This window comes from Aotus nancymaae, unplaced genomic scaffold (genome assembly GCF_030222135.1).
Source record: "Aotus nancymaae isolate 86718 unplaced genomic scaffold, 86718_ANA_hifiasm-v0.15.2.pri h1tg000029l, whole genome shotgun sequence".
In the NCBI taxonomy this organism is placed as follows: domain Eukaryota; kingdom Metazoa; phylum Chordata; class Mammalia; order Primates; family Aotidae; genus Aotus; species Aotus nancymaae.
Window position 1 is genome coordinate 12,088,494 of NW_026988442.1, and position 12,484 is coordinate 12,100,977.

The 12,484-nt window shown below is 46.9% G+C and overlaps 1 protein-coding gene across 3 annotated transcripts in view; it reads left to right on the forward strand.

The window, feature by feature from the left end:
• Window positions 1-7,739, forward strand: part of TM9SF4 (transmembrane 9 superfamily member 4) — a 54,920-nt gene extending 47,181 nt beyond the window's left edge. For all 3 annotated transcript variants that reach the window (XM_021665728.2, XM_064382311.1, XM_064382310.1), the window contains exons 16-18: window positions 346-465; window positions 2,183-2,272; window positions 5,820-7,739. In XM_021665728.2, the coding sequence (XP_021521403.2) occupies window positions 346-465; window positions 2,183-2,272; window positions 5,820-5,969 (360 nt within the window). In that variant the 3' untranslated portion in view covers window positions 5,970-7,739. The remainder of the gene's footprint in view (window positions 1-345; window positions 466-2,182; window positions 2,273-5,819) is intronic.
• Window positions 7,740-12,484: the final 4,745 nt, after the last annotated feature.

The following is a 12,484-nucleotide window of genomic DNA, read 5'->3' on the forward strand; positions in this document are numbered from 1 at the left end:
AATTGTATATGAGGCATGTGGCACAAGGCCTTGCACTTGGTAAGCTGCTCGCATGGTGGTGGCTGCTCTATAATTTTGATTTAGATGAGAATCATTATTTTCTATAAGCTGCTGAGTTCAGGCTGAGGTCCACCCAGAACAGGGTCAACCAAGCCCGGCCATTCCCTAAGGACAGCGTGGCCCACCCCCTACTCTGGGGAAGATAGGCCAGAGCCACCCGCCAGGCCCACAGGCCCTGATGGTGTCATGATGATGTCTCCACTTCTGCCCTGGGGACAGGTTGATATGCCAGGGGAAGGGGAACAGGGTGGGCAAGCCAGCTGAAGGCCCGCTGTGTGTCCGCAGGCAATCTGGGAGAATCAGTTTTATTACCTCTTTGGCTTCCTGTTCCTTGTTTTCATCATCCTGGTGGTGTCCTGTTCACAAATCAGCATCGTCATGGTGTACTTCCAGCTGTGTGCAGAGGTAAGGAGAGCGGGGCCAGGAGGTGGGGGAAGGAAAACTGGATCCAGCATTGAATGGGTTAGTAAGGCTCTGCAGAGAAGCTGGGTCTGGGCTCTTCATGTGGCCCCTGCTTCTGGCTCTGAGCTCTTGGGCCAGTACGTTGCTGTGCCTCTCTCAGCCTCTGTGTATTCAGTTGTACCCTGGGGCTAATGAGATACCTTCCAGCTTAGTTGTATGGGGCACTCACCAGAGCTAGATGAAAGGACAGGAGATTTGCCAGTGCTAGGTCCACTCCAGTAGTAGTTTCTCCAACAGGCACATTGGGTGGCCTGGCCTCCCTCTGGTAACTAGCCATTGGCACAATGGGTGAAGCCAGGGTTTGGGATGAACAGCCTGGGCTGGAACCCTGGCTCTTCCATGAGTAGCTCTGGGTCTTGGGCGGGTTGCTTAACTTCGTGCCATCTGTTCCTCCTCCACGTGATGGGGTGAGTGAGAGGACCTAACTTAGAGGGCTACTCTCAAGATTAAATGAGTGGATTCATCTATAGCACTTAGAATGGTGCCTGCCAGCTGGGCGCAGTGGCTCACACCTGTAATCCCAGCACTTTGGAAGGCTGAGGCAGGCAGATCACGAGGTCAGGAGATTGAGACCAGACCATCCTGGCTAACATGGCGAAACCCTGTCTCTACTAAAAATACAAAAAGTTAGCCGGACATGGTGGCATGCACCTGTAGTCCCAGCTACTCAGGAGGAGGTTGAGGCAGCAGAATCACTTGAACCTGGGAGGCAGAAGTTGCAGTGATCCTAGATCGCACCACTGCCCTCCAGCCTGGGGGACAGAGCCAGATTCTGTCTCAAAAAAAAAAAAAAAAAAAACTCTGTACGTGGTGGCTCACACCTGTAATCCTAACACTTTGGGAGGCCAAGGCGGGCAGATCACCTGAGGTCAGGAATTTGAGACCAGCCTGGCCAGCATGGTGAAACCCTGTTTCTACTAAAAATACAAAAAGTTAGCCAGGCATGGTGGCACACACCTGTAGTCCCAGCTACTCAGGTGGCTGAGACAGGACAATTGCTTGAACCTGGGAGGCGGAGGTTGCAGTGAGCCACGATTGTGCCACTGCACTCCAGCCTAGGCGACAGAGTGAGACTGTCTCAAAAAAAAAAAAAAAAGAGGCTGAGTGTGGTGGCTCACGTCTATAATCCCAGCACTTTGGGAGGTGGAGGCGGGTGGATCACCTGAGGTCAGGAGTTCAAGACCAGCCTGGCCAACATGGTGAAACCGCATCTCTACTAAAAATACAAAAATTAGCCGAGCACGGTGGCAGGTGCCTGTAATTCCAGCTACTCAGGAAGCTGAGGCAGGAGAATCACTTGAACCTGGAGGTGGAGGTTGCAGTGAGCTGAGATTGCACCACTGCACTCCAGCCTGGGCAACAGAACAAGACTCTGTCTAAAAATATGGTGCCTGCCACATGCTAAGCATTTGCTTGAGAAATGTTACTTTTTTTTGTTGATGTATAAACAGTAAAGTTCACCCTTCTTTGTCCGTAGTTCTGTAGTTTTTAGAAATGCTTACAGTTGTAGAACCACCATCACAGTCAGGCTGTGAAATGTTTCCATCTCCCCTTATGTTACTGCTCTTACCGGGTCTTCAGCCCCTCAAGCAACTGTGCAATTTGGCAGGAAGGGATTCTGCCACAGGACAGGAGTGACCTTCCTCTGTTTCCTCCTCAGGATTACCGCTGGTGGTGGAGGAATTTCCTAGTCTCCGGGGGCTCTGCATTCTACGTCCTGGTTTATGCCATCTTTTATTTCGTTAACAAGGTACTGCCTTCCTTGAGGGGTCCTCATAGTCCTCGTAGGATAGGAAGGTCAGGCGGAGGATACTGGCAGAAAAACCCAAGTGCCTGAATCTTCCTTTTCTACCCAGAATGGGGAGGACCAAAGCCACCTAGAACCGTTCCTGCTCTAGAAGATGGATCCTTTTAGGAAAGAAAGAATCTGTATTCTATATGTTTGGGAGACAAAGGCCATCAGGATATGTGACAATGAGAATAATGCTTGTAAAGCTTATGAGGTATAGCCATAGCCAGAGCAGAACTTGAAAGCAGTATGTCACCTGCAGTGCTCTTCACAGGAAATAAGAGGGACTAATAACACCTTGAGAAAAAGGAAAAGATAAGAGTAGCATGAAAGAAGAAAAGTAGAAAGGAGTTAATAAAGATCAAAACAGAAAATGCTGAAATGGTCTGAATAGTAGAACCCAAATTTAGCGCCACAGGCATCCTGTCTCTGCAGGTGTCCTCTTCTTCACACAAGTACTGTTCAATCCTGCAGAGTACGGATGGGAAGGGGTTTCACAGGCATTTCGGAGCCCTCCTTGCTCTGTGACCCCACATAGGTAAAGTGCAGTTCATTAATAAGAGGGAGCCAGGCTTACCTGATAGGGCAAACGCACAGAGCTCATTGTCCCCAGAGAGAGGCTCTGGCAAGAATACAGATTTCCCACAACAGTTTTGCTAGATTCATGCATGATACACAAGCCAGATGAACCATTGAGAGGAATTTGGAGGAGCCCTGTTGGACCCCTCACCTTCAAAACTAACACTCAAGACTTATTCTCACCTGCTGTACTTTGAGTCTCCGGAGCCCAGAGCAAGCAGTCCTCTGTTAACACCCAGGGGTATTTGCAAAATAGAGTTGTAGGTCAGTTGATCGAAGCTGAGAATGCCCTTTCCCAAAAACAATCAAGTTGGAAAAGACTGGAAGGATCATTTTGTGTAGAGCTGCACCCCTGCCTCCAGTCTGGTGACTGTGCCCCTCTTCTCTAACAGTCTCAACAGATGATTCTCTAGCTCAGGGGTCAGCAAACTGCAGCCCCCCCAGGCCAGCAGGCCTGTTTCTAAAAATTTTTATTGGAACACAGCCATGGTCATTCATTAACATAACTGTCTATGTCTGCTTTCACACTACAATGGCAGATTTGAGTAGTTGTTACAGGGACCATATGGCCTACAGAAACTAAAATATTCACTATCTGGCCCTTTAAGTAAAAGATTGCAGACCCCTGCTCTGCTACATCCAGCAACAGAGAAGACACTTCCTCCTGACACTCCCATTCTTTCTGGACAATTCCTGTCAATATCAGGGTCTTGATTCACACTGCAGTCTCCCTTGCTGTGACTTCCATCTTTAGACCTTAGTCTTAATTCTGGGATCATCTAGAACAAATCTAATCTCCCTCCTCTATAGCCCATATTAATCAGAACTCTTGTAAGTGGCAGGTGATTAAAACTCCATTCAAAGTAGCTTAAGAAAAAAAGTAGCTTAAGCAAAAAGAATTTATTTGCTGATATAACTGGAAAGATTAAGAAATTGGAGTTCTAGCCTCAACCATAGTAGATCCAGGCTCTCAAAAATATCAGGGCTCTGTGCCCACGCCTTAGTCCTGTGTGTCCTTTTTTTTGGCCTCAGTCTGCAGGCAAGATCTTTTCACAAAGTAGAAAAATGGCCAGTGGCAGCCCTAGAGTCTACTCTTCTCAGCTTTGCAGCCCTAGCACTAAAAGAATGTCTTTCCTCTGCCCTCATACACTGCTTGGCTCAGGTGATATGCCCAGTGCTCACTGTTTCCCAGGTCCATATTTGGGCAGACTGGCCTAGGTCTTGTGCTAAGATTTTTTTTTTTTTTGAGTTGGAGTCTTGCTCTATAGCCCAGGCTGGAGTGCAGTGGTGCAATCTTGGCTCACTGCAGCATACGCCTTCCAGGCCCAAGCGATTCTCCTGCCTCAGCCTCCTGAGGAGCTGGGGTTACAGCTGCACCACACCATGCCTAACTAATTTTGTATTTTTTAGTAGAGACGGGGTTTCTCCATGTTGGCCAAGCTGGTCTCGAACTCCTGACCTCATGTGATCTGCCCCCTCGGCCTCCCAAAGTACTGGGATTACAGGTGTGAACCACTGCACCCAGCCTGTTTTGTGCTAGGATTGAGGGCCCCCACAGGACCAGGTGTTTTAAGTGTGTTTCTCAAAACATCGGGAAGACAAGAAACAAAGTTAGACAGACAAAAACTAGAGATCACATTGCAGCCTCCTGTCCTTCCTCCCTTCTGCTCCAGTCTTCTCGCTCTGCTCAAAAAATCTCTTCCTCCAGCCCCAGTGCCTTATGTATAAGAAGAGGAACTTTCCAGCTCTTCCTCTTTGTTTCATCCCTTGCCTCCTTTTACTATTGTTCTGTTCCTTGTCCCTCTCCCACCCCTCCCCCCACCTCCAGCCACAAGATTGTGTATAAGGAGAAATGGAGGCTGGGTGCAAGTGGTTCACACCTATAATCCCAGCGCTTTCAGAGGCCGAGGTGAGAGGATTGCTTAAAGCCAAGAGTTTGAGACCACCCTGGGCAACACAGCAAGACACCATCTCTAGAAAAAATAAAAATTAGCTGCGTGTGATGGCACACATCTGTAGTCTGAGCTACTTGGGAGGCTGAGGCAGGAGGATCCCTTGAGCCCAGGAGGGTGAAGATGTAGTGAGCTGTGATCATGCCACTGCACTCTAGTCTGGGTAATAGAGGGAGACTGTGTCCCTTCAAAGAAAAGGGGTCGGGGGAGAGTTGGGGGGGCTGAACCTGAAAACGTGACCTTTACCCCTTAGGCTTAGGAGAGGACTTCAAACGGTGACTACATTGTTTTCTTTGTTTCTTTACTGTTTTCTTCTGGACTGCTGGCATTCTGTGACCATGTGTCTGCCTGTGAGTCCTGGGACAGGCTCCACTCAGGCCCTGGGCATATCTTGATACCAAGTTTCCACATTAGCTCCATTTGTAAATAACGCAACATAGATCCCCAACATTCCTGCCCAGCCTCTAAACTCTACCCCATTTAAAAAGGAGTCCAGAATGCTTCAAGATCAGAATCTCTGTGAGATGCTAACAGAAGTGACAAGCATTCTGGGGAAGAGAGGAATGGAGGCTGAGGCAGGCTGATGGGGCTCCTGGTCCTGAAGCTGAGCAGCTGGATACCCCGCCCCTCCACTCTACCCCCGACTCCCTGACTGCTGCTCCAGCCATCCAGGAGTGTTGCCATACTGATCTGGGGACTGTAGGGGACCAGGAATGACCACAGCTGTGGCCATTCTCCCTGTGGCATTGTGGCCTTGGCCTCTGAGGCTATGGGCATCAGGGCAATACACAGTCCTGGTCCAGATGAAGCAGAGCTGTGCCTATGAGCCCTGCCTGCCCCTCGCTGCCCACTGGAACATGCCCCTTCCCCTGGCCAGGCCTCAGTTTCCTTGTGATATCAGTGAGGGTGGGGCCCCAGTTTGCCATGCAACCTGGCACTAAGCACCCACCCTGTCTTCTTTCCGCTCACGGCCGCAGCTGGACATCGTGGAGTTCATCCCCTCCCTCCTCTACTTTGGCTACACGGCCCTCATGGTCTTGTCCTTCTGGCTGCTCACGGGCACCATTGGCTTCTATGCAGCCTACATGTTTGTCCGTAAGATCTATGCTGCCGTGAAGATAGACTGATTGGAGTGGACCACAGCTAGGCCCTCTCCGTCCTCAGACTGGAAGCCACCCTGCGTGGGAGACTGCAGGCACGCAAAATAAATTAACTCCTGCTCATTTGGAATGTAACTCCTGGCACAGTGTTCCTGGATCCTGGGGCTGCGTGGGGGCGGGAGGGCCTGTAGATAATCTTGCATTTTTCTTCATCTTATTCCAGTTCTGTGGGGGATGAGTTTTTTTGTGGGTTGCTTTTCTTCAGTGCTAAGAAAGTTCCCTCCAACAGGAACTCTCTGACCTGTTTATTCAGGTGTATTTGTGGTTTGGATTTTTTTCCTTCTTTGTTTTAACAAATGGATCCAGGCTGGATAAATCCACCAAGATAAGGTTTTGGTCACTGTCTCCACCTTAGTTCCTCAGGGCTGTTGGCCACCCTACGACTAAGTGGAAGAGAACACGCCAGGGCTTCAGTGAGGTTTCCAAGCCTCTCCCTGCTCATCTTCACCACTGAGGCCACGACAAAGCACAGCTTCAACCCGGACAGCACCTGCAGTGCCAGCAAGCCTCTGCCAGCCCTCTCTCTCCCTCTTCTCCCCAGGGCTGCCCAAGGTAGGGTTTCCAGCCAGGCCTCGGGGTCATCTTTTCACCAGGAGCAAACCCAAGTCTTAGTTGCTACAAGAAAATACCCTGGAAGTATTGGGGGCCAGGTTCCCTGGACAGCAGGAATCACCCCTGTTCAGAGCAGCTGGAGTTTGCTGGACCAACAAGGAGGAAGACAAGAGACTTGCAGTGAACTGTTTTTTGTGCCAAGAAACCCTGGATCTGGAGCCAAGTATTTCCCAAGCCATGCATCCACTTGTCTGTATCTGGGAAGGGATGGCCAAGGCTGCTAGGGTCCTTACCCTCAGGATCGCTCCCTGGTCCTTTCCCTGGGAGGTGCCACTCTCCAAGGTGTGCTAGTAGTGGGCTCTGCCCGACTTCAGGCAGAACAAGGAGGCCCAGAGATCAGAGTCCCTCCTGTGAGTGGCTGGGCATTCTCTCCCTGCCCTCTCTGGCCTCCAGGGTCATTCTCAGTTCTTTAGCCAGCCCATCCCCTCTGTCCCGCACCTGAGTTCTTGTCTCCTCCCAAAACACTGCTTGTGAGAAGAAAGATGGAAGGTAAGTTCTGTCATTCTTTCCCCAACCCCCAGGAATAGACAAGAAGCCGACTTAGAAAGAAGGGGCTCACATGGCTGACCTGGCTCCTCCGTAGAGCCCTGTTCTTCCCAACCTCTGCCCCGCTGTGCATGTCACAAACATTTGCTCTTAAGTTACAAGAGACCAAATCCACCCAGGGATTGGAGTTCAAGTAGCAGCCGCTAACCCTTGCACCAGCCCTTGTGGGGCTCCCAACACAAAACAAAGCTCAGGATGCTGGTGACACTAGGAACGTGCCCCTCCCCGTACTGCCCCACGTCTCCCGGTGGCCCTACCAGCCTCACCCATCAAACCAGTGAAGTTCTCAATCTTGCCTCAGTGACTGCAGCCCCAAGCAGCGTCCACCAAGCATCAGGTTGGAAAGAAGGGAACCCAAGCAATAGAGAGTGATATTGGAATCTTTTGTTCATCAAATCTTGGATTTTTTTTCCCCTAAGAGATTCTCTTTTTAAGGGGAGTGGGAAACGGACACCTCATAAAGAGTTCAAACATCATCAATTTTTCTGACTTTTTAAATCATCATCATTATTTTTAATTGAAAAAATGCCCGTATGCCTTTTTTTGGTCCAATTGTAAATAAATATGCCATTGTCCTACTGTTTTGTTTTCAATCTCGTGCAGGGGTTGGAGGTCTGAGGTGAGACACCTTCCCTAGTGGTTTGAATTACATAGTTTCCCCCCAGGCTCATTGTCCTGTCAGACTTCTCCAGGACTCACGCGACTGCCCTTCCCTGCCTGGTACAAGTCCATTGCCTGGCCCCTCCATACTAAATCGCAGTCCTTTGCTCTTCTGATCTCACAAGTGGGAAATGGCAGTCAAGTGTTTTGGTAGCAGCAAAACCTGGTTTTGGATTCCCAGCTTCAGTATTTTACTGTCAGCTCACCTCATGCTAAGAAACCCAATTCTTCAATTGCAGGCATCAGAAACATAGGTCAAACTGATTTCAGTCCAAAAATGAATTGCTTGGTTCTTAAGTCATCAGGGACTTTGTTGGTTTTGCTTCGGGTCTGGCTGGATCCGAGAGCTCAAAGGATAGCCTTAGGGCTCTTTCCCCTTCTCCACTGTGCTCCTCTCCAGCCTCACTCTGTCCCATTGTCCACAGTCTTCTTCCTGATGGGGGAGGCAGGGAGGGCAGGATGCCAGTCACTCCAGGCTTACATGATCCACTGGGGTATGCCAGGGAGCTGGGGTAGGGGAAGACTTTCCTCTCTACTTCAGTATATTCCATATATGTTTATTCAATATAGAGACATCCCAGGAAACATTTCTGATTGGCCCAGCTTGGATTATTGTTTGCACATCTTGAACCAATCACTATATCCAAGGGGATGGAGTATGATTTGAGGCCACTTTCTCCGAAGGTGGTGAATACTGTGAATTTCAGCCCCACCAGAATTACTTGGAATGGCTGATGAGGAAAGAACCATTTCCCATGGTAAGGGATGTGAAGCAGACCAAAACAGTGGCCTGTTGCCCCCCACCCTCTCTAACCACAAGCCTCAGTTCCTCATCTGCAGTGGGGAGGGTGCTTCTTACTATTTGTGGAGTAATTCCTGTGTTCTGATTGGATTAGCCCTTTAAATCTGGGATATCATACAAGATAATAACCTGCCTCTGAGGCAGGTCTGTTACTAGCCCTCATTTACAGAAGTGGTCACTGAGGCACCAAGCAGTTGAGGTAACCTGCTGGGGCAGGATGGGGGTGGTGTCCCATGATGGTGGAGTAGTATTCAGGTGGGACAGTCAGACTTCTGAATCTGTCCTTCCAACCTCTACACTATAGCTGCCTTTATAAAGGGGTGTGTGTGTGTGTAAAATATGTAATTGGTGTAAAATGAACTGCACAGTTTGATACGTTTTGACACATAGACCCATGAAATTATCACCACAATCACGATAGTAAGCATACTCAGGTTTCCTCATACCCTTTTTTATAATCCTGCTCTCTAGCCTCTCACTATCATGCTTGTCCCCTCCAAACCTCATGTTGAAATCTGATCCCCAGGTTGGAGGTGGAGCCTAATGGGAAGTGTTTGGGTCTTGGGAGCAGATTCCTCAAGAATAGATTCGTGCACTGGGGGAGGTGGGAGCAGAGGAGGTGAGTGAGTTCTCTTTGCTCCCAAGAAAGCTGGTTGTTAAAAAGAGCCTGGTACCTCCCTGCAACCCCCACTTCTCTCCCCATGTAATCTCTGCACATGCCAGCTCTCCTTCACCTTCCTCCATGAGCAGAAGTAGCCCAAGGACCTCACCAGAAGCAAAGGCCCAATCTTGAACTTGCCAGCCATCAGAATCATGAGCCAGACCGGGCACAGTGGCTCATATCTGTAAGTCCAACACTCTGGGAGGCTGAAACAGGAGGATCACTTGAGGCCAGGAGATGAGCCTGGGCAATAAAGCTAGACCTCATCTCTAAAATTAAGACAAATTTTTAAAAATGTTTAAAAACTCATGAGCTGGCTGAGCACAGTGGCTCACGCCTGTAAGCCCAGCAGTTTGGGAGGCTGAGACAGGGGGATCATGAGGTCAAGAGATCGAGACCATCCTGGCCAACTAGATGAAACCCCTTATCTACTAAAAATACAAAAGTTAGCTGGGTGTGGTGGCGCGCACCTGTAGTCCCAGCTACTTGAGAGACTGAGGCAGGAGAATTGCTTGAACCTGGGAGGTGGAGGTTGCAGTGAGCTGAGATCATGCCTCTGCACTCCAGCCTGGGCAACAGAGGGAGACTCTGTCTAAAAAAAAAAAAAAAGAAAGAAAACTCATGAGCCAAGTAAACTTTTTTTTTTTAATAAATTACCCAGCCTCAGGTATTCCTTTATACCAACATAAAACAGACTAAGACACCGTCCCCAATAAGCCGCTGGTCTTTCTGTCACTATAGATTAATTTGCATCTTCCAGAGCTTTATATAAGAAAAATCATACACTATATACATATATATGTATATATATATGTATTATGTGTATATATATATGTATATATATGTATTATGTGTATATATATGTATATATATTATGTGTATATATGTATATATATGTATTATATATGTACATATATATGTATATAGTGTATGTATATGTGTGTGTGTGTGTGTGTGTGTGTGTGTATATATATATATATTTTTTTTTTTTTTTTTGAGTTGGAGTCTCACTCTGCTGCCCAGGCTGGAATACAATGGCACAATCTTGGCTCACTGCAGTCTCCACCTCCCAGGTTCAAACAATTCTCCTGCCTCAGCTTCCTGAGTACCTGGGATTACAGATATGCACCACCACACCCAGCTAATTGTATTTTTAGTCGAGTTGGGGTTTCACCATGTTGGCCAGGCTGGTCTTGAACTCCTGACCTCAGGTGATCCGCCTGCCTCGGCCTCCCAAAGTGCTGGAGTTAACAGGCATGAGCCACCATGCCCAACCTGTCTGACTTTTTCATTCAGCCTACTTTTTAGTGATTAATCCGTGTTCTTACGTGTAACTATGGTCCATTTCTTTTTTATTTCATTGTATGGAATTTGTTTATCCACTCTGTTGATGTACATTTGGGTTGTTTCAGTTTGGGCTATTATAAATAAAGTTGCTATGAGCAAGTTAAGAAGTCAAATGGCTGTATCATATGGTAGGTATATGGTTTTTGGATTTTTTTTAATGGTTTTATGTGCAAATAATGAATAGATGTTGTACCCATAAATTCTCTCCAAAAACAATTAGGAGCTTCTTAAAAGAAAACCACATAATTTTTAAAGGCACTGGGATTCCTCTGCTTCTAGATCATTGCTAGGCTAGAAAAATAGTTTGTTCTACTAGAAATCACAAGTTAGAACTGAGTATTCTCCAAAGTGGAAATTCTAGAATGTAATGTCACTCCAGGCAAAGATTATTCAGTTCTTATCCCCAACATCCACAGTTACCTATCAGAACAGTTAAACCAGGTCAAAACAGTCCAGCATAATTAGGCTTCATCAAACAATGCCTTTACGCTCTTCTAAGATGCAAATAAACCTAGACAGGAAATACTAAAATCAAAATAATACGTGATGCTGTCATACAAATTGTTAGTTCCTTGTTGTAGTCCCCTTCTATGACATTAATAAAGGGAATATTTTATTGCAAAGAATATTTTATACATTACTAGCCATGAATTTTTGCCATTAGTTATTATACAAATGCTGCCTAATGCCATTATCCAAATGGTATAACCATTTTACGTCCACGATTCACTTCTATAGTTACAAGTAGAATTTTCATGATTTACGTACTTAACATCTATCAGAGAAGATTTAACACTGAGATGCAATGTAGCATCCTTAATATCTGATGCTTTAAAGTAGATAGTAATATAGGAAAGATATTTTAATCACTTTTCATTTAAGTGACCTGATGTAAAAAATAAACCAATAATTTAGCAGTTCCAAGTCTCCAAGGACATTTTCAAATGTACGTAAATGGTTACAGAGATGTTTAAGAAGCATCTTCCATGTCTACATCCTGTTGTAACTGCTGTGCCATTTTCTCTTCCAGCTGCTTCCCTTTGCCTGCAAGAGTGGCTCGGATAAGATAGATGTTTTGCTCTACTTCTTTGATACCCTGAACTTTCTGTAGCTCTTTCTTTTTCTTTTTCTTTCTTTCTTTTTTTTTTTTGAGATGGAGTTTTGTTCTTGTTGCTCAGGCTGAAATGCAATGGCACGATCTTGGCTCACCTCAACCTCCGCCTGCTGGGTTCAGGCGATTCTCCTGCCTCAGCCTCCCAAGTAGCTGGGATTACAGGCATGTGCCACCATGCCTGGTTAATTTTGTATTTTTAGTAGAGATGGGGTTTCTCCATGTTGGTCAGGCTGGTCTCAAACTCTCGACCTCTGGTAATCCGCCCACCTCCGCCTCCCAAAGTGCTAGGATTACAGGCATGAGCCACTGCGCCCAGCTCTTTATTTTTCTTTAATCTGTTCATTATAAATTTAGCTAGGTGTTTCTGTTTGATCTCTTCAACTCTCTTCTTTGCATCAAGAGTTTTACTCCATAGCTCTCGCTGGTATTTGACAGGTTCATGTCTATGCTTTACAAATTCAAATGAATTACCCACTGTAAGCTCTTTACCAGCTGCTTTCCAGAATGCTTTGGTCCACCTACCTTTGTGAGAATTGTGCTTCTTTTTAAAGTTTTTATGGCTTTTAGATTTAGAAAATCTGAACACCTTGCGATTATTGCAGATGAATATCCTGCGGTGGCCAGGATAGATGGGCCCCGAACATAAATAACACTTCCCAACACGCATGTTGAACCTGTGTGGGTCCCCACCCACCAAACGCCAAGTTGAGAGGAAGTCAGGTGTATGTTTAACCTAAACT